Source organism: Leptodactylus fuscus, chromosome 3 (assembly GCF_031893055.1).
Source record: "Leptodactylus fuscus isolate aLepFus1 chromosome 3, aLepFus1.hap2, whole genome shotgun sequence".
Lineage (NCBI taxonomy): Eukaryota > Metazoa > Chordata > Amphibia > Anura > Leptodactylidae > Leptodactylus > Leptodactylus fuscus.
In genome coordinates this window covers 197361804-197387541 of record NC_134267.1, presented here as the reverse complement: position 1 = coordinate 197387541, position 25738 = coordinate 197361804, and the positions used below count along the sequence as shown (strand labels likewise).

The 25738-nt window shown below is 41.9% G+C and overlaps 1 protein-coding gene across 1 annotated transcript in view; it reads left to right on the top strand.

The window, feature by feature from the left end:
* RASA2 (RAS p21 protein activator 2) overlaps positions 1-25738 on the top strand; it is a 69913-nt gene that overhangs the window by 25674 nt on the left and 18501 nt on the right. Inside the window, exons 3-10 of the mRNA XM_075269018.1 lie at positions 1246-1349; positions 5906-6000; positions 12373-12446; positions 15674-15757; positions 16276-16348; positions 17018-17094; positions 22725-22829; positions 24148-24304. Of these exons, the coding sequence (XP_075125119.1) occupies positions 1246-1349; positions 5906-6000; positions 12373-12446; positions 15674-15757; positions 16276-16348; positions 17018-17094; positions 22725-22829; positions 24148-24304 (769 nt within the window). The remainder of the gene's footprint in view (positions 1-1245; positions 1350-5905; positions 6001-12372; positions 12447-15673; positions 15758-16275; positions 16349-17017; positions 17095-22724; positions 22830-24147; positions 24305-25738) is intronic.

The window sequence follows — 25738 nt, the reverse complement described above, 5'->3', positions numbered from 1 at the left end:
ATCTACAACAAAAAAAAGCTGTGTTTCCACAATGTGGGACTTTAGCTTAAGGCTGGGTTCATATCTGCGCGGAGACCCGAGTATAATCAATGGTTTCTGCCAACATCCGTTTGCAACGACTGTGTTCGCGGTCATGCTCTCCGTGGGGGACCGAAGAACTACGGTAGTCTGAAGTTCACATAAGGTTTAGTTGCGAAGTTGGACTAGACGGCCTTAAAATTATCCAAATTTATCTGCATGCCTGATGCTGGATGATATATCTGGTGCAGATTTAGATTGTAGGTTATACCACCTATTAGTTGGCTCACTTTGCAACAAAGTTTTACCCCCATTTTGGCACACATTGAGGGAAACTGGCATTTCCTATGCTGGGCCAAGGGTTTTACCCATCACAGCAATTCGTTATCAAGATGGGAATAACTGCTCTCTGTCCTGACTCCTGTGCCTGGAACGTACAGGACCAGCAGAGCAGTGCTGCTCTATGATCTCCCCAGAACTCCCATAGAGGAGAATGGAAGCTACAGAAACCGTGTAGCAGAGCTGAGCTATTCTGTTTTTGTAGCTTTACAGTTATGCTATTTTTATTTTTTATTTTTTATTTTTGTCACAAAAATGGCCATGCACCCAAATTTGTGATTTATTCTTTGTTATTCTACAAGCTGATGTAAAATGTGTGATTAAATATGCCCCATGGTCTCAAAAATTATATATATATATATATATATATATATATATATATATATATATATATATAATATATATATATATATATATATAAAAATACTCAGCTGTCCCCGGGCTGAAGAATGGAGCCGAGGATGTTACAAGTAGTGATTGGCCTCAGTGGTCATGTGCGGCGGGGATATTTCCCCACAGTATTTGTGGCTATTTTTCATTTACGAAGTGGAATTTCATGAATCCCTGAAGGGAATTTTTATAAATAGCAGAATGTCCCTAAAATCTTGGCTAATGGTCTGAATGTAACAGCTACTGTACAATGTGCAATGCTTTTTTTTTTTTTGGGGGGGGGGGGGGGGTAAAATCAAAATAAAATGACTGACAAACAGTTCGGGCAGCCACATTTCATTTATTTTTATTTTTTTTATAGCTTTTTTTTTTTTTAAATTCATTTTTTAGGTTTGGTTTTCTGTTAATTCACTGCGCTTATTTTTGTTGTGTGTCTTTTTAACCTTTTTTTCCTAACCTTTTAATTTTAATTAACTTTTTATTTTTATTTTTCTGCAGCCCATTCTATGGTGAAGATTTTTACTTTGAAATTCCAAGAACATTCCACAATTTATCCTTTTACATCTTCGATAAAAGTGTTTTACAACGAGATCTTCGAATAGGTGAGAAGTAACTAGTAATAGTCCTTTAGTCCAGACTGCTTACTAGCTGTTGTCATATCTGCTGGCTTCTTAGCCATGCTTCCATGACGTTCTTCTGAACACCCTGACAGTTTTGAATGTCTCATATTTAGAGTTTGAGCAAAGTACGCTACAGTTTTCCCCCGAGCAGCCACTTAAGCAGCTCTAACTCCGAAGCAGACTAAAAATTAGATCAAGACTATGCCTGTATCTCCAGTAGATCCCAACATATCACTGGTTGAAGTGGTGCCACCTGTAGTCGCAGCTTTCACTTCAGCCATTGTGCAGGGAGCAGATGACGCTAGGGAGGGGATACCGTGGAGTTTTGTTCATATTGTCACTCCCCTATCATCAATCGGAGAGCATACGTGCCTTTTAACCCTTTAGTTTTTGCGGTCAATACTGACCACAATGCTTAAAGGGTTTTGTCCATGATATTTTAGCATTGAAGCAGGAGGCCAAGGAAGGTCCAGGCTGTAGGGAATGGACAACGGCCTGGGACACTGGACCATTGGGGACATGAGTGGGTTTTTTTTTTTGTTTTTTTCGTTTGGTTTTTTTTTCTCCCACCTTCTCCTGGCCTCCTGCCGCAATACTAAAATGTCATGAACAACCCCTTTAGGCTAAAGCCCCATGTTGCGGAAACTCTGTTTTTTGTTGTCGCAGATATCATTACAGTTTATTGAGCCAAAGCCAGGAGTGGCTACAAAAGGAGAGGGAATATATATAAAGTTCTTATACTTCTCCCTTCTGTTCAATCCATTCCTGGCTTTGGCTCAAAAACCGCATAAAAAAAGGTGCATTTCCGCAACATGGGGCTTTAGTATTAAGTGGTTTTACAGGAAAAAGTGAATATTTTTTTTAACCTTTTTTCAATTGAAAAAAAAAACAAACTAGACAATTGGTATTACTACATCCTTAACCCCCAAAATATATTTGGTGAGTTAATTATTCTACATGATAAACGCCATAAACTTTCAGATGCCAGAGTTAATGTTTTCTGTTCACCTCTCAAAATCAAAAAGTTAAAAATCTGATCAATAAGATGTATTTAACCACAAAATACAAGGTCTTGTAAAGCTTCAGGGAAATGAAATCTAAAAATGTCACAAGACACCAGAGTTATGTACCAGTAATATTTACTTGTGCCATAAATCCAAAGTCTGTGATTTAAAAAAAAAAAAAAATCTTAAATATTTCGGAGGGTTTTTCTAATTTTATTTTGACTGTTAGGGTGTTAAAGGGGTTATCGGAGTTGTTTTTTTTTTTTTTTTTTTTTTTGGGGGGGGGGGGGTGTTTAAATAGCTTATTCTTAGAGCAGGCCATAAATATCTGATTGGTGGGGCTGACGGTTCAGTGGGAGCTGAGCTGCAGTAACTACACCTGGACACTATACAGTTTGTAGAGTTGTCTGCCTTCAGCTCTGGACACTGTATACTACAGGCATTAGATGTAGCTGAGGGTGCCGGCTGTTTGCCATCACCGATCAGGAGAGGCCATAAAAAGTTAGACGTCTTTTTAGATGCCTTAATGCAGTTATGCCAACACTTGCATTAGGACATTGATACTATGTGCAGTAATGCATCCATTATGAGTGAAGATTTGGCATCTATAGATTCAGCAAATGGGGCTTGTGGATCAGGTTATTAAATTCTCTGCACAGTTCAGAAATAATTCCAAAATGTATCCATCCAGGGGATAAAATGGCTGAATATTGATTTGTATCTCTTTTGGCAGGAAAGTTTTTCAGTCCATCTCAGACTTTTATCAGGTTGCATCAGCATAGGAAGTACCATATACAATATAGCGCTACACATATATATATATATATATATATATATATATATATGTATATGTATATGTGTCATATTCCTATAACATAGCTATATGCCTAAAGCGGGGTAATGGGACAACCCACAATGCAGTAGTCAATAGAAGACCTGTTACATGGTGTACAAATTAGAGCATGGATGATACACACCAAGCCAAATGTTATATTTGCCCAGAACATAGCCCTTAGGGTACTGGTATACAGTAACCAGGTTAGAGCCCTCCAACTGGTGGAAGATGTTGGCATAGCCCATGGTATACTGGCATTTACAGGGTTACTAGGGTTTTGAAATCACAGTACTGATGATGGCCTGTCTGTGGGATAGGCCTGTAATATCAGATCAGTGGGAGTCCTTCTCTCAGCACTACTGGTTAATGGTGTCACCAGCACGTGGGCTTGGCTGGAATAAGTCTGCAGTGCCCGGGACAGCCGATGCAAAGTGTACAGCGTTCTGGTGTATTGACCGGTATAAACAAAGAGGGGGCTGCTGCTCTAGCCCGAATGCCATGGCACCTTCACACAGCTGATTGATGGGGGTGCCAAGAGTCTGACCTCCACTGATCTGATACAGATGCCCTGTCCAGTCACATAAGTGACTATCAATGTAATTCCTTGATTCACCAGCCATAACAGAGTGGCCGATTCTACCCCAGAGAAGGGGGTCCTAAATGGCAGTCACCCACACTATACCATGTATATACCTTAATAGGCCATATAGATATGGGTTGTCTTCATCTGAATACACCACTTTATTTGGTGTAGAGCACTCTTTGAACCTGTGGGTTTGTCCCACAACTCGTATCTCTGATCCACTAGATAGGGATAGGTGACTGACTGCTCGGAGTCCCACCAGAACAAGGGTCCTCAAGTTGCCTGTGTGAATGAAGTGTTAGTGCCAAGTTTCATCACTGCTCCATTCACTTCTATGGGATTGAGTGCTGTACTTTGTCATAGAAGTGAATTGAGTAGTGGTCACACATGCTCCTTTCATGTATCTTCCTGTGGACTGGAACTAACTCAATCATAGAAAACCCCTTTTCATAGCAAATTTCTGTTTCTCCTAAATGCAAAAAGGCATAAAAATAACCCGCACAGTAATTGTGTAAAGGCATTACACCGGTCTAATACAGGCCTGACAGTCAGAGATATCTGTATCCAGGCTGCGTCTTCGCTATTGAGGAAGAGGAAAGGATTTGCGGGTTGAGCTTTATCCACTTTCAGACCTGTGCAGTGGTTTTGTGGTGCAGACTTTCAAGTGTTTTCCCATCAGCAGCCTTGTTTGCAGCTGCCAGGAAGTTAAGGCCTCAGTCCCCGTCAGTAAATCTATTTTATAGTGAATTTTAGTGGTGTGGATCATTTCTTATAGGGACTTTTTGTCCAAATCCTGTATATTTTCAGATGAAGTAAGTGCTGTGGATTTGCTAAAGAATATTTGTGCCTCAAATATGTAGGTGTCCTGTATCATAAAGAAAATGTGACTGTCATGCCCCATACAACTCATGACCTCTTTTGTTAGACCTGTAACCCTTACTTGACCAGAATAGATATGTGACAATTTGACTATTGAATGACAGCAATCAGAGATCTTGTAAACCCCTTTATATGAGTGTGTCACCAGAACCCATTATATCCCCCCAGAGAGATAAGTTAGGGTCACGCTGAATTACACTGCGTTTTCCTATTGTGACTCTGTGCCTTTGCTGAGAGATCGCTGTTTTTGATGATGTAAAAATTAACCCCTTGGAGCAGTGATGGTGTGGAATGCTTCTTGTTGCTCCAAAGAAATAATTTGTATATTGACAAAGACAATATTTTGGCAATAGAATCACCGATTTAATGAGTAAATGCTTTTACTCGGGTGACCCTAACCTACCTGCCCGTGGGTATAAAAATGATTTAAAGGGGTATTCCAGTAAGAACAAGGTACCCTCTATCCTTTGCTGTTCGTTGGGTGTCCACTGCTGGGATCTCCCCACAGGTCTCAAGAACTGGGGTGTTTTATACCCCAATTATGACCAGGGATTGTACAGCATGTGCTGCCTCATTCAAATGAATGGGACTAAACGGTGGTCAGGCCTGGTCACGATGAATGTCATGCCATATGGTCCTTGAAGTTGAAGCCAGCTGATCTGCGGGGTTCCAGGTGTCGAACTCCTACAGATTTTTAATTGATGATAATACCTCAGGACAGGTCATCACTTAGCAAGTCTTGGAAAACCTTTTTAAAACCTTCTCTCCTCATTTTGCATGGTGTAGGATTTATGTTAGAGGTTCACAACTTTTTGTAGCTTGTGGGCAAAAAAAAAAAGCACTGAGGCGTACAAAATAGTAAAAAGTGAAAAACCCCCGACTTGGGTTCATTTGGAATGTTTTCTTACCAGTATGTTTTTGAAGTATGGGAATTGCCCTACGACATGAATATATTCCTGCTTTAACTAGCATGTACAAACATTACATTTACTGCAGTGTTGCTGTATTCTTCTCCCTTTAGCTTGTAGTCAGGTTGTTGGACCTAAATGGCTTGGGTAGGAGTGAGTGGTCTAACACTTTGGCATTGCTGACTCTGCCCCTATTGTAAAGTGACCCTGCTATTGGCCAACCTCTAGTATAATTAAAGTTTTGGGGGTTTTCTGGATGGGCATATATTTCACTAGTTTTATTGTAATTTATTAACATGTTTTTTTTTGTTTTTTTTTTTGTACTACAGGAAAAGTTGCCATTAAAAGAGAGGATTTGTGCAGGTACTATGGTAAAGAACCCTGGTTTGCGCTTCAACCTATAGATTCTAATTCAGAAGTACAGGTACGGTTAATGAAAATCACATTTGGTCTGAGTACATTTCATGGAAATATCATTATGTTATGTTCTTCACACTGTGATCTGCAGAAGCATAAGGGACGTGGGATGTAATCGGCAAGAAATAACACGCTTTTAAAAAAAACAAAAAAAAAAAAAAAAATTTTTAAGACTGGCATGAAAAGACAGCAAGCTAAGACTTCATCATTGAGACTTTATTTCCTGTCCCTTCTTTAATATCTAAACTTCAGCCTTGAAGGAATATTTTTACCCGTTTATTAATCCCACCCAAACCCCTGAATTTGTCTGAGCAGATTTTTTGGTTTATGGGGTACCAGAACAATAATCTTTGCTGTTCAGTTGTCATAGGTACAGCTTTAACCCATTCCTTCCCAGTGCCAAAATAGTACACTATGGGAACATAATAGTTCCCTCAGGACCCTGGAATATTACAGTGCAGAGATGGCACTGGCACAGGAGCTGTGTCTATCAGTCGAGGGTGTCAGCCGCACTATACAATGGATGCCCCACTGTAACAGCTGGAATGATATACAATACAGATCTTGTGTATCTAACACCTTATATTCCCTAGTCAATGCTGACTGCAACATAACCAGTTAGATGGAGGGAGATCCTTCTGTCTCCAAACTTCCCCCTTTCCCATCACACCATTGTAGATTAACAGTGGGTTGCGGTGGCACCCTTGAGCCTAAAAAAAGGCATCCAGATCTGTCATGTATGGAAGTCTAATGGGACTTGCCCAAGATTGTATGTCAGTTTTATTCTGACAAGCATGAAGTATTGTAGTGTATTATGTCAAAAGAGTAGATGTACGAGTAACGGAGATAAGCAAACTGTAGCATATGCATGTGCTGTAAGGAGGGGAATATATAGCTATATATTTGCCATAGATTATTGTGGGTGGGAAGAAAAGTTGGAATGCAACAAGCTGTACAACCAGTGGAGAGAGAATGGTGCTATATAACCCCATTTTTTACCGTTCGCCCCTATTCAAGACAATCTCCCCGTTGGATATCTGTAGTGTTACTAGGTATACTTGTTGTTGTTGTATGGGTGATCCTATACCATCAGTGATGAGATGTACTGGTAGTATATCCTATGGCATGTCTATTATGTAGTAAGTTGGAGCCTGGCAGTAATGTCACGTACAATATTTCACTACTAAGCAGAATGTGGTCCGGTATTATTGACTCTCAGGGTAACGTCTTGTACAAGGACATAGGAAAAAACACTATTAGTAGTTGTGTACGACGCTATCTCTCAAACTTGCCCAAGCATGTCCTAGTCCTATCTAATAAGCATGTACCATGGCATACTGGGCGCTTCACTTATGACGCTTCTTACTATGTTACTTTAGTTATGACTGACTTTGGACTTGGCTCAATATTCGACCTCCTGCAGTCACATTAGATTATAATGCTTCTTATTGATATTGAGTTAACCATACCATGGCAGGCTAGGACTATAATCTCCCTCATAATAAGCATTTTATATCTTATCATTCCTGCTTTAGAATTTCTCTTTGTTGGTGCTGATATCACAGCGTTTACTGTACTTCACTATCGCCCATGAAAATATAGGAGCCCTGGAAGGGAATGGTATATTGTGTTCTATATACTTTCACTTATGGCTGCTCCCTGACAAACATTACAATCAAACGTGGAATTTGTGGCCACGTTTCTATGTCTATACATTGCGTTTAATGATCCCCATACGTGTACGCAATCTGTAGCCATTACACAGTATGTATGCAATGTATGCAATGACAAGACTGCCCTGACCACAGAAATATTTTCTATATAGTTTCTAGCAAAAATCCTTACTATGGCTAGCTTTATAATTGTCCAGTGAATAATAGATCAAATACAATCCCCCAAAGTATTGACATTTTCAGCTGGCAATATAACCAACATGCATGTTTCTATTCACTGAATTATAAAGGTTCATTCACATGGTGCAGAATTGTATAGGCAAAAAAACCCCGTTTGGTTTCTTAATTTTACATGTGAAACATATGTGTTTAGCATGTATTACCTGTAAAATCAAAAACTGCAGGAAAAAAATTAATTAAACCTGTATTGAGTTTTTTTTTTTTTTGATTGATTCTGTTCTAAGGGCTAGTTCACACGGGGCACGGGACTGCGTATTTTGGTCCTGATTTTGATGCGGGAAGCCGCGTCAGAATAGGACCAAAATGCGCCTGCCATGACTGTCGTGGCTTCCGACAAATAAATGGGCCTAGTCCGGAGGGTGCTGTTGCAAGGCGGACGCTGCAACTTAATCAACTGTGGAGTCCGCCTGAAGAAAGGGCGGCTCGCTTCTTTTTTCCGTGATCCGGAACATACCGCTCACGGAAAAAAAAAAAAGCTAGCGGTCTACATAGACTTCTGTTGTGAGGGGGTGGATTCTGAGGTGGATTCACCAGCAAAATCCGCAAAATCTGTACAGTACGAATGGATACAAAGAAGCTGTAGGAGTATAGTGCAGGTTAGGGGGTAGTAAATGGGTATAATGCGGGATAGGGGAGAGTATATGGATATACTACTGGTTAGAGGAGAGTGTATGGGTATACTAAAGATAAGAGGGGAGTACATGGGTATACTACGGGTAAGGGGGGAGTGTATGGGTATACTACAGGTTAGCGGGTAGTGTATGTGTATACTGCAGGTAAGGGGGGAGTGTATGGGTATACTACGGGTAAGGGGGGAGTGTATGGGTATACTAAGGGTAAGGGGGGAGTGTATTGGCTCTCTAGGTGACGCTCCAATGGTTCTGTAACCTTCGTGCATTATACTGTATGTACATATATAGTTCTTTATCTAGACTGATTAACTTTGACATTGACATTTGATTTTTCTCCTGAAGTTCTTATATCTTTACTTATTGCAAACAGGTCACATTGGTTACTAACTATAGAAGAAAGTGACATGAATGCTCTTTCCCCCTTAGTCCTTCTTATGAAAGACTTTTTTCTTTCTTTTTTTTTTCTCCCCATTTCATGTTTGGGTTAGCCATAAAATAACCAATCCAGTTTGTTTAATGGTAAGATTACATTAGTGACAGTTCTCCGTTGTTATGGTCCATTGGAGAACCAGAACAATGGATAGGCAGACAATTAAAATAGCACTTACATAGCCTGATGGACTCTATGGACTAAAATGGGGAGTCCATCATTTTAAAACTGAAAGTGGTGGACAAAAGTGGTGGTTTTACGGGCATCAGACTCTTTTGTCTGAAGTTTTCAGGTGAACTTTGTGACCTGTAGGCCCAATCTGGCCAAAATGTGAACATAGCCTTACTTACTTTGTATGCTGGGATGTTTATGATATATGGTTATTCCCATAATTATATTGTGAGGCATAAAGGATTGTTGGATGGTTAGATGGTTTGTGTTGGTGTGTAAAATGATGGAAGAGCTGGGGGGGGGGGGGGGGACTTGATTTATGATGATTTTTCTGACTAGATGAAACCTATTTATAAAAGGTTACAGAATAAAAAAATAAATTTTTTTACAATACATGACTGTCCTGAGATGTTACTACATTTCCTACTCCGCCTACTTACTGAAGTGCCATAATCTGAAAAAGTTACCATATCTTTTTTTTAACAGAGAATACCTCATTAGATTCTTGACTTGCTAGTAATGTATGGAGTGAGATCCTGTCTCTAACAATTTACTGTGTCACGTCAAATCCTATATTCATTTTCAACACAAAACTAACATCATTAACGAAACACAAAAAATGTTTTAGGGTATGTTCACATGGCGGCAAATTAAAATGAATTTCACTTCGTTTTTCGCTGCCGGCATTTTCGTCGTGGTCTAGCCAAGATGGGATACCAATGCACTGCACCAGCATCCCGTCGCGGCATGCTCCTCCTGATTAGGGTGAACGGGCCTAATCAGGAGGGAGTTTCAAGCCGTGAACCCCGCGGCTGAATCCGCCACAGAATCTGTGGCCAGATCAAGCAGGATGTTTTTGGGGGTTTTTTTGTTTGTTTTTTTTGCATCCTGCTGTGATTTCTGCCTCCCATTGAAAACAATGATAGGCAAATTCCTGGAGGAATCTGCTCCGGATTCAGGGGCCAAATCTACAGCAAATTCCTTAGTGTGAACACAGCCTTAGGGGGCTGCAAGAAAATGCCCCCTGCAGTTCCAACATCAATAAAAGATAAAGAAACAGTTATAGTTACCTGACGTCTTAAAATACAACTCTGCACACACAAAAAATACAGCCCTTAAATGGTCATGTTCCCCAATTTTAGACAGACTCTGCAGTACCAGTGTGAACTTAGCCTTACTTAGGGAGTCTCTGAGCCAGGTTCTTCTATTGCTTTATAAATCTGGCTTTGTCTTCAGTTTCTTATAGGATGTTAGAGGTTTTCTAGAACCCCATCCCTATGCTGCAGGAACACTTATTACTAGAGATGAGTGAACAGTGTTCTATCGAACACATGTTCGATCGGATATCAGGGTGTTCGCCATGTTCGAATCGAACACCGCGTGGTAAAGTGCGCCAAAATTCGATTCCCCTCCCACCTTCCCTGGCGCCTTTTTTGCACCAATAACAGCGCAGGGGAGGTGGGACAGGAACTACGACACCGGGGGCATTGAAAAAAATTGGAAAAAGTCATTGGCTGCCGAAATCAGGTGACCTCCATTTTAGACGAATAGTGGATTTCAAATCCGGGTCATATGAGAATGTGAACTTTGTGACTATGAGACAGGGATAGCTGTACAGGCAGGGATAGCTAGGGATAACCTTTATTTAGGGGGGAATGTTATTAAAAATAACTTTTTGGGGCTCTATCGGGTGTGTAATTGTGATTTTTGTGAGATAAACTTTTTCCCATAGGGATGCATTGGCCAGCGCTGATTGGCCGAATTCCGTACTCTGGCCAATCAGTGCTGGCCAATGCATTCTATTAGCTTGATGAAGCAGAGTGTGCACAAGGGTTCAAGCGCACCCTCGGCTCTGATGTAGGAGAGCCGAGGGTGCACTTGAACCCTTGTGCACCCTCGGCTCTGCTACATCAGAGCCGAGGGTGCGCTTGAACCCTTGTGCACACTCTGCTTCATCAAGCTAATAGAATGCATTGGCCAGCGCTGATTGGCCAATGCATTCTATTAGCCCGATGAAGTAGAGCTGAATGTGTGTGCTAAGCACACACATTCAGCTCTACTTCATCGGGCTAATAGAATGCATTGGCCAGAGTACGGAATTCGGCCAATCAGCGCTGGCTCTGCTGGAGGAGGCGGAGTCTAAGATCGCTCCACACCAGTCTCCATTCAGGTCCGACCTTAGACTCCGCCTCCTCCAGCAGAGCCAGCGCTGATTGGCCGAATTCCGTACTCTGGCCAATCAGCACTGGCTAATGCATTGTATTGGCGTGATGAAGCAGTGCTGAATGTGTGTGCTTAACACACACAATTCAGCTCTACTTCATCGGGCTAATAGAATGCATTGGCCAATCAGCGCTGGCCAATGCATTCTATTAGCGTGAACTGAGTTTGCACAGGGGTTCTAGTGCACCCTCGGCTCTGCTACATCAGATTGCTACATCTGATGTAGCAGTGCCGAGTGTGCATCAGATGTGTAGTTGAGCAAAACTGACTCAGCACTGCTAAGTCTCTGCATTCGCATAGGAATGCATTGGCCAGCCTTCGGCCAATCAGCGCTGGCTCTGCCGGAGGAGGCGGAGTCTAAGGTCGGACCTGAATGGAGACTGGTGTGGAGCGATCTTAGACTCCGCCTCCTCCAGCAGAGCCAGCGCTGATTGGTCGAGTTCCGTACTCTGGCCAATCAGCACTGGCCAATGCATTTCTATGGGGAAAAGTTAGCTTGCGAAAATCGCAAACTGACAGGGATTTCCATGAAATAAAGTGACTTTTATGCCCCCAGACATGCTTCCCCTGCTGTCCCAGTGTCATTCCAGGGTGTTGGTATCATTTCCTGGGGTGTCATAGTGGACTTGGTGACCCTCCAGACACGAATTTGGGTTTCCCCCTTAACGAGTTTATGTTCCCCATAGACTATAATGGGGTTTGAAACCCATTCGAACACTCGAACAGTGAGCGGCTGTTCGAATCGAATTTCGAACCTCGAACATTTTAGTGTTCGCTCATCTCTACTTATTACCATTGCAATGCAAAGGCTGATCTCTTCTGCAAATTCTGCAGGCAGGTTTCTTCCCCCAGTGGAATACCTGCACAGCCATGACCTTGATCTTTTCACATTAATGCATTATCCTTCTCCCCCTAATGTTTTTCTCATCATGTGTCCTTTCAACGTGACTCATGAGCTGCAAGACGTTGGCGCTTTCTGCCTTATAACGTATAATTCTTCTGTCTCGCAGGGAAAAGTCCACCTGGAGCTGAAGCTAAATGAGCTGATTACTGACAATGGATCGGTGCAGCAGCTTATGGTACAGTAAGTATATCTGGGAACATGTGCAATGAGCAATGCACGGTGGTCAGTATGACAAGCTCTGAAAAGCCACCAGGACACTTCCTTTTTTCCGTAACTCGCACAGAGAGGAAGCGTAGGCGGCTGCACAGAGGCTTTGAATAAATACAAATTACTGTTAACCTCTTCTGCCAGTCTGCCAGGGCTGAAGAATGCCATGAATTCACCGGCTTTATAAGCCGTATGCAAACCACAAAGCTGTCTCATACATTACAGGCTATACATTTTACATATGTTACGGTTTCAGAGAATCTCTGGATCGCTGATTTTCTGCTTTGACAAACCCCGTGATAGGCTCCTGAATAATGAGGAACGTGGGCACCTAAATGCTTTGTAGGGTGCCATCAGGGGCTTTCTACACAAATCCCTGCCCTATATAAGCTCTCAGCTGCACAGTAGTGTCAAAAAGGGTCACATGCAGTCTTGGGAGCCCTGACCTTTTGAATAAAAAAAAACAACTCACTTTGCCTTGAGAGGTGCCAATGAAAGGGGCAGATTTAATGGGTACAGATATGCCAAGACTATATTCATTTTGATAAAGCATCCAATATTGTTGCTCTGTTCACACTGACATTGAGAGCCTCCTTTGGAAGGTCTCTTGGCCATTACATTATTTTTGATGCCAAGAATAAGTCATTGGGTGTAACTTTGCGAAAGTCATAATGATAGTGTGAACAGAGCCTTAAAACATAACTAACCGTTTTATTTTTATTTTTTTTTGGGCAGTGTTTAAGTAAATAAACTTTGCAATATATTTTGGCTCCTTTGTGTGAAATGCTGCATTTCTTTATTTTTCTCGCGCTTCTCTATTGAGAGCTGTCCCCTCACTTCAAACAGTTTATATCTCCGGTATTCTAAAATGTAGAAACTCGCTTCTACCTATATTATTTCTAGAGATCTCACAGCTGCATATAAATATTCCAATACTAACTGTATTTTCAAGCAGTGATATCTCCTGAAATGGCACAGGTAGAACTGCAGCCTTGTCTTGTGAACGATGAGGGTCTTCTCTTTCTTAAGTAACCAGAATCAAGCTTCTATGTTTTATAATGCCCAAGATGTAACAGTTTTTAAGTGATCCTCTCCCACCCTCATTTTCCCTTCATTACACACAAACCCATACTGGTTATGGTGCCTCCTAGTGTACTCTCCTTTCTCCGGTGCTCCGGTGTGTCTCAGTGTGGTCTCCACAATGCTTCGTGTTTTCTTCTGCACGTAGCTACCTGTGACATCTTTTGCGCTTTCCTTATTGACCTCTGCGGTTATGTGACCACTGGGACTAATCATTGACCTAAGGAAAGGGACGCTGGACGTCGCAGTGCGGCGCAGACTATTTCCTCAAGAAAAAGATAAGATAATAGTCCCACCATGGGGAAATTTCAGTGTTCGGGAGCCTTCACACAATGTAACGCTGCGCTCATTCTGATCGTAAAAAGACGTTCAGAATGAGCGCGTAAAAAGCAGCTCCCATTGACTCGAATGGGAGCCGGCATACGTGCGCTCCCCATTGAAATCAATGGGAAGCTTTTTCCCCCTATGCTTTCAATGTATTACGCGCGTTTCACATTGAAAGCATAGGGAATGGGAGCTGCTCATTCTGAACGTCTTTTTAACGATCAGAATGAGCGCAGCGTTACATCGTGTAAAGGCTCCCTTATAGCAGCATGGATAATACAGATACAGAATAATAAACAGTAATATATTACAGACGGAGACACCCATAAGTTGAGAAAAATACTAGGAATCCATAACAGCTAAGAAAAAAAAAGAAAGATGACTTCAGGATCATTTAGCTCTCGCTCTTCGCTTGGTCTGATGTAGATTATACAGCCTGGTCGCGGTTGGGAGGAAGGACTTGCGATATTGCTCCTTCTCACACTTGGGGTGAAGCAGACGGTCACTTACAGTGCTGCCAAGTGCCGTTGAGGTCTCATACGTGGGGTGGGATTTATTCTCCCACATGGAGGTCACCACAGACAGTATCCTTCTGTCACCCACCACCTGTACTGGGTTCAGGGGGCTCCCCAGGACAGAGCTGGCCCTTCTGATCAGCCTGTCAAGTCTATTTCTGTCCCTGGTTGATATACTGCTCCCCCAGCAGCCCACACCGAAAAAGATGGCTGAAGCAACCACAGAGTTCAAAAAGGCCCTAAGTGGCCCCTGGACTCTGAAGACCCTCAGCCTTCTGAGCAGGTAGAGCCTGCTGTGACCCTTTCTGTGCAGTGTGATCAGCCCAGTCCAGTTTATTATTGAGGGGCACACCCAGGTACTTATAGGTCTTGGCTATCTCAATGCCTGACCCTTGGATCTCCAACGGGATCGGAGCACTTCACCGTTTACTAAAGTCCACCACCATTCCCTATCGTCGCCATCAGTGATGAGGCCTACTATAGCAGAGTCATCGGAGTACTTCTGTAAGTAACAGCTAGATGAGTTGTGCCTAAAGTCAGCAGTGTACAGTGTGAAAGGGGCAGCAGGATGGGACCACACTGGGAGACACCGGAGAACTTGGGACAGGTGAGTATGGCTTAACTTATTTTTTAAACTTCTCTGACCTAATATAAAAATGTTTCTTTTTTCCTGGACAACCTCTTTAACTCGTCTAAATGTTCTTTGGTGAATTGCTGTTTTTATCTGTCTTGTATACGGTATATAAGCCATAGCTTGCTTTTCAATATTTAAGTAAAGACTAGACTAAAGGAATCCTCAAAGAGAACCTGTCAGATTGAGTTGGGAAACTTAACCACTTTAGGGTCCTTATGGAGCAGGAGACTACTGTTGTAAAGCCATACGTGCCCGCACTAAAAATAAAAAAGCTTTATACTCTTGCTCATGCCGTACCCCTAGCAACAATGCAGTTCTTCACTGAAGCCAGAGGGTACAACTTGGCTTCAGTGCGCATGTACAAGACCTCGGCGCATGCGCAATTAAACTACACTTCACTGAAGAACCGTGCGGGCACTGGGAGAACTGCCCTAGGGAAGTATAAATGTCTGTTTTTAATTTTATATGCAGGCACAGATTACTTTAAAACGACAATTTGGGACATAAAACCTCCCTGTCCATAGGGACATGTGGGTGGATTAATGTCCCAAATTGACCTTACAGGTTCTCCTAGAAAATGGAGCTGGTTTCACTCTTTTACTCCTGTCAATTTCTAAGTCTAAACCTATTTTTCCTTTTTTATTTAGTATTGTAGAATGTGAGGGGCTACCTCTAGTGAACGGGCAGAGCTGCGATCCATATGCTTCTGTATCTCTTGTTGGCCCATCTAGGTAAATACCTTTCTGTATAAGAAACCGAAGGCCAACTCAATGCATGTATGTATGGAAATGAAAAAAATAGTAAATTAGGGAATGTTCTACATAGCCTGATACTTCATCCAATCCTTGTATTTTAAAGGGGTTTTCGGAGATATCAGTATGTGGTCGTTGGGGGGGGTCTTACACCACCACCGACTAGCTGGTAGAAGAGGCCACAGTGTCCTAGCGCAATTCCAGCCCGTTTACTGACTGCCAAGCACAGCGCCACATATATCATAGGACCCTGTGATTGATATTGACCCTCAATCCCATTCATTTCAATGGGACTAAGCTGCTACAGAACATGATTTCATTGGCACAGTGAAGACTCTGCAGCGCTTGTGGGCATCATAACCTGTTGAGACAGCTAATTGGCAATAGCCCTGGGTGATTTTTCCAAAAATTAATGGACCACCTGCCAAGAATCCATATACCATACCAGATGTCTTTGTTGCTTAGTGCACCACATTAATGCTTGTCTTTTATTTTAGAAATGACCAAAAGAAAACTAAAGTGAAGAAGAAAACGAGTAATCCACAATTTAATGAGAAATTCTACTTTGAGGTGAATGAAGAAGTGATTTTATAATTTCAGATTATGATCTTTAGTCTTTCACTTGTTGCCAGGAATAGGTTTTCTCTACCATTCTGCCCGTTGGGTGAATTATACCCATTAAAGGGGCTCTATCAGCAAAATCATGCTGCTAGTGCCCCACATATGCGTGCATAGCCTTTAAAAAGGCTATTCAGGCACCGTAAAAGTTATATTAAACTACCCCCCCGTTTTAAAATAATATCCTAAAAAAGAATGCTATCTACTTACCGAACATGCACGCTGGGCGGGCATTCAGGGTGTGTCTTCAGCTTCTTCCACGCCTCTTCTTCCTCCGATGTCCTCCGGTCCCGGTGCCTGAATAGCCTTTTTAAAAGCTATGCACGCATATGTGGGGCTCTAGCAGCATGATTTTGCTGATAGAGCCCCTTTAAAGGACTGCCAATACTTGGTAGAGCCCATATAATTCTGGCTGTGCCCAGCGTTCTGATTCCTTCCATTATACATAATAGATGACGAGTGCCCAATGGATGGTTCCAGTCTCTACAAATTTTCTCAGTCTTGGTAATAAACTCTGCCCAAGGTCTCATTCATTCAGATGAGTGGGTGCCCTTTGTATACTATTTTTTTTAATTGATTTTTTTTTTAATTTTTTTAATAATACCGAACATTTATTTGTAGGTGACCAGGTCGAGCAGCTACACTAAGAAATCCCAGTTTCAAGTAGAAGAAGAAGATATTGAGAAACTTGAAGTAAGGTTTGTAGTCCACATTTCCTTTACTCTTGCACCAAATCTGGATTGACTTCCTGTTTCAGGCTCAGAAACCTACATTGTTGTGACGTATGGAAGCTATGTATGTTTGTGTCATTGCTGACTGTTCACATTGAATAAGAGTTGTTTAATTTAACTTGAATCCTCGGATTATGAGGATCTCTGAGTAAGAAGCAGAGTATATCCTGACCAGACTCCTAGGAGAGACCGTAATAGTCCAGATTACCCCGCCTACACACAGGGGTTGACGGTCTTCTTTGTATACACTGATACAGGAAGTTCTGCCAATCAGTATTTGTACATAGGAAGCTGTCAATCACTGTGTGTGGGCGGGGTCGTCTGGACTCTTATGGTCTCTCCTGGGAGTCCAGTCAGGATGTACTCTATTAATGCCAAATCATATAAACCTATATATTTCAGAGCTCAGCCTTAAAGTTTTGGCCACAGATATGAAAATGGAATGAGCATATTCCAGAGATGCTACATGTTTTGTTTTTTAAATCACAGTTGAAGCCTGTGCTGACAGTGACGACTGCGCTTGATGGTTCCAAATTTGAGACTGTGTGGAAAACACTGTCTGGCAACATTACAATTAGCAACCAGAGTATTTTTTATGATTGGCAAGTCACTGTGAGGGTCCATGCACATTATTATATGGGAGACGGATGGTACCCATGTGTCATCCATGTTCTGTATGGACACTTACACTTGTAAGAATGAGTGCAGACCACAAAACATACAAAAGTAGGACCTACTCCATATTTTGTGACCCAGATCCATGATGCCTCCTCTGTGGACCTGTGAATAACACTGGCATGGGGCCTTAGAAATGAATGGGTCCATGGTCTCCGTAATGATGAGAAAATAAATAGTCATGTGCATGGGGCTTTAAGAACTTTGTAGTTCTATTATTTTGGACAGCACAGGTTTTACTTGTGATCTAGAATTTACCATTTTGGCCAGCTATATAGCCCATTAAGAGTGGCACAGACCACTGGAGAGGTGTGGGATTTAACAGGTGAATGTTAAACATCTGCGCTTGGGTTTCTTTTCTTTGGCTACACCTGGGGACCCAAAAAACAGAAATTCAATCTGCTTTAAAAGAGGTTACCCGTGGAAACCCACAGACTCTATGGACTACAATAAGGTCTGTCAGATTTCTGCACGAAAAATCTGGAGAGAAAATTTCTGCTTGCAGGACTTTTCCGTCCACATTTTTAAAGTGGATTGAGGAATGGAATCCCCAAGCGCTCACTGAGCACAGATGTCAATTTACCCTTAGGGCTAGTTCACACAGTTTTTTGTTCCGTATTTTGATGCGGAATCCGCATCAAAATCCAGGTCACAAAACTGCCTCCCATTGAATTCAATGGAAGCCGGTCATTTCCGCGGAAAAAAAGAAGCGACCTGCCCTATCTTGAAACCGCCGCGGCATCAGGACAATCCCTCCAGACTAGGCCCATTCATCTGGGCCTAATCCGGAGCGGAAAGCCGTGACTGTCAGAAGTCACGGCTAGCCGCGGCAGGTGCATTTTGGTCCAGATTCTGACGCGGCTTCCCGTCTCAAAATCCGTACCAATAAACTACGTGTGAACTAACCCTTTGGGCACCTTTTCATTGATCTTAGAAAATCCTTCTAAGGTTATTTCAGGTTCACTTGATGCAGTTGAATCCAAAACTAGGCAAGAACCTATTAAAAAAACAAAACAAAACCCAAGTGTTACTCTTTTGTTACACCTGCTCTGGGGTAGTGGTTGCTTTAGTAGTCAGTTCTCCACCCACCACTTTTTAGTGTTTAGTTGGAGACTTATTCACAGGACGATCCTACAAACAAGAAGTTTTACATGCACAAAACAATAGGTTTGTGTATAAAGTAACTTAGACACATCTTCACATTGTGATGTTTGGATGTCTTGTCATTTGCACCAATTTCCTTGCCTGAAATGCTGGCTACTTAACCCCAATCTTTTTTTGTCCTTATTACAGTCGTGTCACAGTGTGGTAAGCAGCATGTGTCTGCCGTTTTCTTGTGTGTCTCTGCCTCAGTTGTCATTGAATGTATATTTTCTTAATATTTTTCTAGGACAACTTAAAGGGGACCTGGCATGTCTACTGTAGGAATTACATGCAGATCTCCGTAGTATAACAGTCTTGAAGCAACTTCTTATATTGTTATAACTTTGCACTGCAGTTTCTCTCTTATTTCCCCTAGACATTTATGAAAAAATTGACATCTGGGTGTTACTAGTTGTGGGTATATCCAATAATTGCAGCCAGTGTTAGATTGCACAGGGACACACCCCTTAGACATGTGGGAGTGGTAACACCCAGTTGTCAATTTATTCAGGAATTTTTAAGGAGGAATAATAAAGGAACACGGTGGGTCCTCTTTAACATAGAAAATAATAATAGGAATAGACATCTGTATGGCTTAGAATAACATTTGCTATTAATGTCGTCCCTTGATATGAAACTGCGCCACTGAACGCATAGACAGACTTGCATATAAGGACCGCACTGCAAAGACTTCTTTGCATCTGTGTAAGAATGCTTCAAACTAAGAAAGCTTTTAGAAAGAGAAGTGTTCAATAGTTTTTGGTTTGTTTTTTTTTGTCAACTAGCAATGAAGTGAATGAACCAAAGAGAAATCTAAATCCCATCGATATTTGGAGTTCCTGCCCCTTGGAGGAAGTCCTGTAAGTGATGATATGGCCCCCACAGATCCCTGATCTCAAGATCATCCAGTCTGTCTGGGATTACATGAAGAGAGAGAAGGATTTGAGCAAACCTACATCCACATAAAATCTGTGCTCAGTTGAACCTCCTTCCCGAGCTCCTAGGAGAATGTACCTAGAAGAATTGATGGAGGACAAAGGACGGTCACACCAAGTATTGATGGGATTTAGATTTCTCTTTTCTTCATTCACTTATTTACTTCATTGACAAAAATAAACTTTACACTTAACCCTTCTATTTCTGAAAGCGTTATGTTACAGCGTTCTTTTCCACACCTGCCTAAAACATTTGCACAGTACATCTGTTATATTTTTTGTATACAGCTGTATTAAAAAGTGTTGTTAACTATGCTTTCTCAGTTCCCAGATATCACCGTATGCTTCATATATGTTGGGTGACTTTCCTAGTGTATAAACTGACAATTACACTTGAGCTGAACATAACAATATCATTGTTTTTTTTTTTTTTTCTCTCTAACCATCTTAGTGGTGACAGTCTTTTGCCCTGGTGGGTTGCCAATGGACATGGCCATGAATGCAGGAACTTTCTCTGGTCTGGCAATTTTCATAAACCCAGCCTTGATTTCCTTTTTCCTTACAAAGTTACCGGTGAGGAGAATAAATGTACAAGATAACTGGCCACAATATGGAAATCATGGTCATATCGAGTACTGATCAAGACAACAGACTGTCACCACCTAAGATGGTTGGAGAAAATTTTTTGGGGGGAATAAGTGTCTGATCAGTGGTAGTCCGGCTGCTGGGACACCCACCGATCATGAGAATGGGACCCTTACTTGAATGGTGAGGCAATTGTACAAGTTTATTTCCTTTTAACTTGACGACTATGAGATACAGTCCTATAAAGTAGAATAGAACATCAGTGAACATGCATGACTGTAGTCCATTTGGGACCCTGATACCCCACAGTTGGACCTCCACCAGTCAGACACTTATGCCCTATCCTATTTGGTACGACCTCTCTAAGACCAAGTGGTAGCAAAGGGCCTGTTTGTTCTTTCCCGCAGTTAGTCCAGGTATTGCATGGTGTTTTAAGTGTGTGTGGCTTTAACATTGTGTTTTATTGTTCTTCTGCCAAGCAAAGCTTCACATGCGTATCCTCACACTAGATCATCTTTTCCAAATCCTGTGTTCCTGTGTGTTTGGATATATTTGACTACCGGCAGTTACATGATAAGACTGTTTTGACTGAATATTATTGCCAGTCAGTTGCCTGTGTAGAAAGTGCTTTGTAACCTGATCATAAGCGCTCGACAGGCTCCGCTTCTTCTATTGAGCAACTTCTTTTTCTGAGGGATGCGTGGGTGCTTGTCACATGCAGCCTTTGTTTTACATGCTAATTTGCACTAAACAAGATCTTCGCTGTAGATTGCCTTCCTTCATTACTATTACCTTGCCAGTGCTGTTTCCTATGTGGATTACTCATCAAATTATTCTATACTGTGATTTTATTTCACTGGAGGTCTACACGGTGCGGGGGGTTTCCCCATATCATTTCCTATTACAGACATACATATAATTTTAGAACGTATTGCTTGTAGTGCAATAGTATCAATACAATGGGGGGGGGGGATTTATCATTCCTTCTATGCCAGAAAACTGGTGATATTGAGGTGCACATTTTACACAAGGCTCCTTCTTGTGCCAAATATTCACCTCAAGCCCCAATTCGTGCCTTCCTTGCTATATTATGCGGATGTGGACATTGTAGAGAAGCCTCTGCCTGGCTGATTTATTAAAACGCACCCCAATTTTCTGGCATGTTAGAATGGAAATCTACACCGGGATGAAGTGGCCTCTATGCCAGCAGGACTGTTCACCTAGTCTTACAAAAAATTTACCCCAATTTATGTATGAATTGTGTACCTTGTGTGGTCTTTATCTGCACCACACAGGATATGTATTACTGTATTAGGTGCAGATCAAATCACCTGTTGGTCCCAAAACCCATGCAGAAATCTATAGAGATTAATCACATAAGTATCACGGAAGTGATGGCCATATTGCTCCCACTCATATGTACCCTGGCACGCTGCCAACGCTCCATCTGGATGTGGGTGATGTATCTAGGTCTCTACATTCATTTGGAGATCTGGATGTGTCTCCCATCAGCTACAGAATCTGTTGCTAAGGAATAGTCCAAACATTTTAAAGGGGTTGCCCAGTTTTAGATAAAAATGGCTATAAACTGGGCATGTCTTAAAAACACAGATCAGCGCTTTCTTTTTGAATCCCCTGCCACTTCAGGCCTCAGCCCTGGCTGTGCCTTGACTGCATTTGATGGATTCGGGTGAGTGCTGCAGCCTCTTCTACCTACTGACGGCCGGGGTGTACATCTGTATGGCTGTTGTGCTTTTATTCATTCACTTGAATAGTATAGAGCTGGAAGCAGGCCATGAGGCCAATGAATGTCATGTCACATGGCCCGTGCAGCCGAAGCTCAGGGAGCTGATCTGTGGGGTTCTCGGGTGTGGGATCCCCATTCATCTTCAATGGATGACTGATTAATTGATGACTTTAGGATAAGTCCTGGAAACCCTTTTATACCAAAGAATCATTTGTGGAGCTTATACATAATAGTGCACCATTTTAATATTTTTTTTTTCTGCAGAAGATACACCAAGTGAATATGTTCATAGGGTCTGTATGTTTTTTTGCTTGACCATCTGAATGGTTGTGTGCAGATACATAATCCTGTGCTGTTTTCTGCTAATACCACTTGGGGTAGTGAAGTCGCAGATCTTTCTGTATGATGTGTTGTAAGCTCTACGTAGCCCCTGTGATTTTGGCCCTATTGAGTACCTAAAGTTCGGTTTTTGAGGATTTTTCTGTTCCTATAACATATCCATTACTTTCCAGAGTTGACCTGTGGAACAATGGAAATCTCGCTCAGGATGTGTTTCTTGGAGAGATAAGAATTCCAGTGAGAGTACTTAGGAACGACTCTGCATCCCACCAGGCATGGTAAATATCTGGCACCATACAATTCATGAGCAATCGCTGCTTGCTAGGTAAGGGTATGTTCACATGGAAGAACTTGGAGAGAATTGAGACTGTCTTCTGCCTCAATATACTCTACAAATTCAGTCACTAATCTGCTTCCCATTGTTCTCAACAGGAGGCAGTAACGGATGCTTCATTCTTCACCGCACTAAAAAGAAGCATCCTAGCCAATCCTGCCTCTGTTTCTACGGCAGAATCCTCACTGAAACTGCGGCACGAGCCTCCATATTGATTTGCCTCATTGTATGAGGATAATGAAGGCTAGTTCACACGGGGTTCCACGTGAACACATTCCGTTGTGGGGGGATGGCATGACACTGGGGCAGATGAAGGGGGGGGAACAGCATGACACTAGGGGCAGAGATGGAGGGACATAAAACTCTGGGCAGATGAAGGGGGGACGGCATGACACTGGGGGCAGAGATGGAGGGACATGAAGCTCTGGGCAGAGATGGGGATATGAAACTGGGGGAAGAGATGGAGGGACATGAAACTGTGGGCAGATGAAGGGGGGGTACGGCATGACAGTGGGGGCAGAGATGGGGGGACATGAAACTGGGAAATAGATGGGGTTATATGAAACTGGGGGAGAGAAGGCGAGGGGACATATAATGTACAAGTGACTGTAGGATGATTATACTGTGTGGGAGCACATGAAAAATGAATGAGAATGGGCGGGGGTCAACATAAAAGTGGGCGGAGCTAAATTTGCTGCGGCGCGTGACGCATATTTTGTCCCTCTTTCTAATCTTCAAAAGTTGCGAGGTATGCCTAAAGCCATCAGAAAATACATATTTCCGATGGCTTTGGCCACTGAGAAGCTGCACTACTGTCTGCAGCAGCGCTATTCAGCTGGAATGCACCCCGTTATGGACGCGTGTTCCAAACTGAATTGGGTCACCGCAACATTAGGAACTGTATTGCGGGGTCACGGCATTAGAAAGGTTGAGAACCACTGTCCTAGAGGATGGTACGCTCAAGACTGATCCCTGGGCAATGGTGCTGCTGGTCTCAAAGAAGGCTTTCCTCCTCCTAAGATTTGCAGCTCATACTGATGAAAACGTTCATCACATCCTTGGCCTTGGTACATTCTTGGTCTAGATAATTGTAAAGAGCTGAAAGGATATGAATATCTCATTGCAAGACTAAACCTGGGGTATATGTAGATTGTAAACATAAGTTTGTCAGATTATCACATGGACCCTCACCGAATGAAGATATTGAGCGTTTTGAAGAATGTACCTTTGTGATTTCCTTACAACTTTTGCTTTTTCTTCAGGTATTGGCTTCTGCCTAAAGACAATGGAAGTAAATCATCAAAGAATGATGATCTGGGCTCTCTGAGGCTGAGCATCTGTTATACAGAAGATTACGTGTTGCCATCAGACTTCTATATCCCACTGAAAACCCTGATGGTGAAAGCATCGGATGTCCAGGTAGATGCTGCAAGCAGTGCTTTTCTCTCTACGTGATTTGTATGGACACCGTGCAGTAAACACACAGACCCCATTATAGTCTATGGGGTCTGTGTGGTTTCTTTGCTAACCGCTTTTTAATGCGTATGTTATACTGGTGAGGGGGTCCGCAAGCGGTCTCCCCAAGAACGCAGATGTGAACCAGGCCTCACTGAGCACATCACTGAAATTTTTACCTTTTGAAGCATGAGGAAGAGGGCCTGCATTTTTTTTAGAACAGGTCTTCTTGTGAATATAAAGGTAAAAAAGATATCAAGTATATACTTGAGTATAAGCCGAATTTTTCAGCACAGTTTTTGTGCTGAAAAAGCCCCCCTCGGCTTATACTTTAGTCAATTAGAAACAAAAAGGGTACCCTAATTAAACTGAAATGAGAGCTAAAACATAACTTTTATTATGACTAATTAAAACACAATAACTGGTCCCCCCTCCATAAAAGACAAGGAATAGGTTATTCAATGAATAGATGCCAACCCACCCTTTGATATTCAAACAAACAAAAAGGAGTGGAGAGTTCCCAATGTACTCAGCTGTATCACTAGGGCAATAATACTGAGTACATTGGGAACTCTCCACCCCTTTTTGTTTGTTTGAATATCAAAGGGTGGGTTGGCATCTATTCATTGAATAACCTATTCCTTGTCTTTTATGGAGGGGGGACCAGTTATTATGTTTTAATTAGTCATAATAAAAGTTATGTTTTAACTCTCATTTCAGTTAATTAGGGTACCCTTTCTGTTTCTAATTACAAATTTATAGGTACCACTAACCCAGTGTGTCTAAGTTTATACTCTAGTCAAGCAAAAAATAAATAAATAAATAAAAAAAAAATAGATAGATAGATAGATAGATAGATAGATAGATAGATAGATTTATTATTATTATTATTATTTTTATTTATTTTTTTTTTATTTATTTTTTTTACTTTATTTTTTTTTTTTTTGGGGGGGGGGGGGGGTCTATGACCAGCTGCAATAGTAATGTATAGAATCTCCCATAAAATAGTGAAAAAAAAAAAAGCTATAAAAAGGAGTAAATAAAAGTTCTAAATCCCTCCTTTCCCTAGAATACATACAAAAGTAGAGAATGACTGTGAAACACACACACATTAGGTATCCCTGTGTCTGAAAATGCCTGGTCTACTGAATATAGGGGATCTGCAGTGCTCCTGTTCCGTCGGGAAGGGGTTAATAGGAGCACTGCAGATCCCCTATATTCAGCCAGACTGAATTCCTAGTGGGGGAAAAAAAAACTCAGTCCTCAAGTTCAGGGAAGGGGCAGACGGACAACCAAAACACCCCCTCCCCTTCCCCAGCATCTACTGAACTCCCAAAATCTCCAACTATTTTAATTTTTGAAATTTTCCAGTAGCTGCTGCACTTCCCCCCTCGGCTT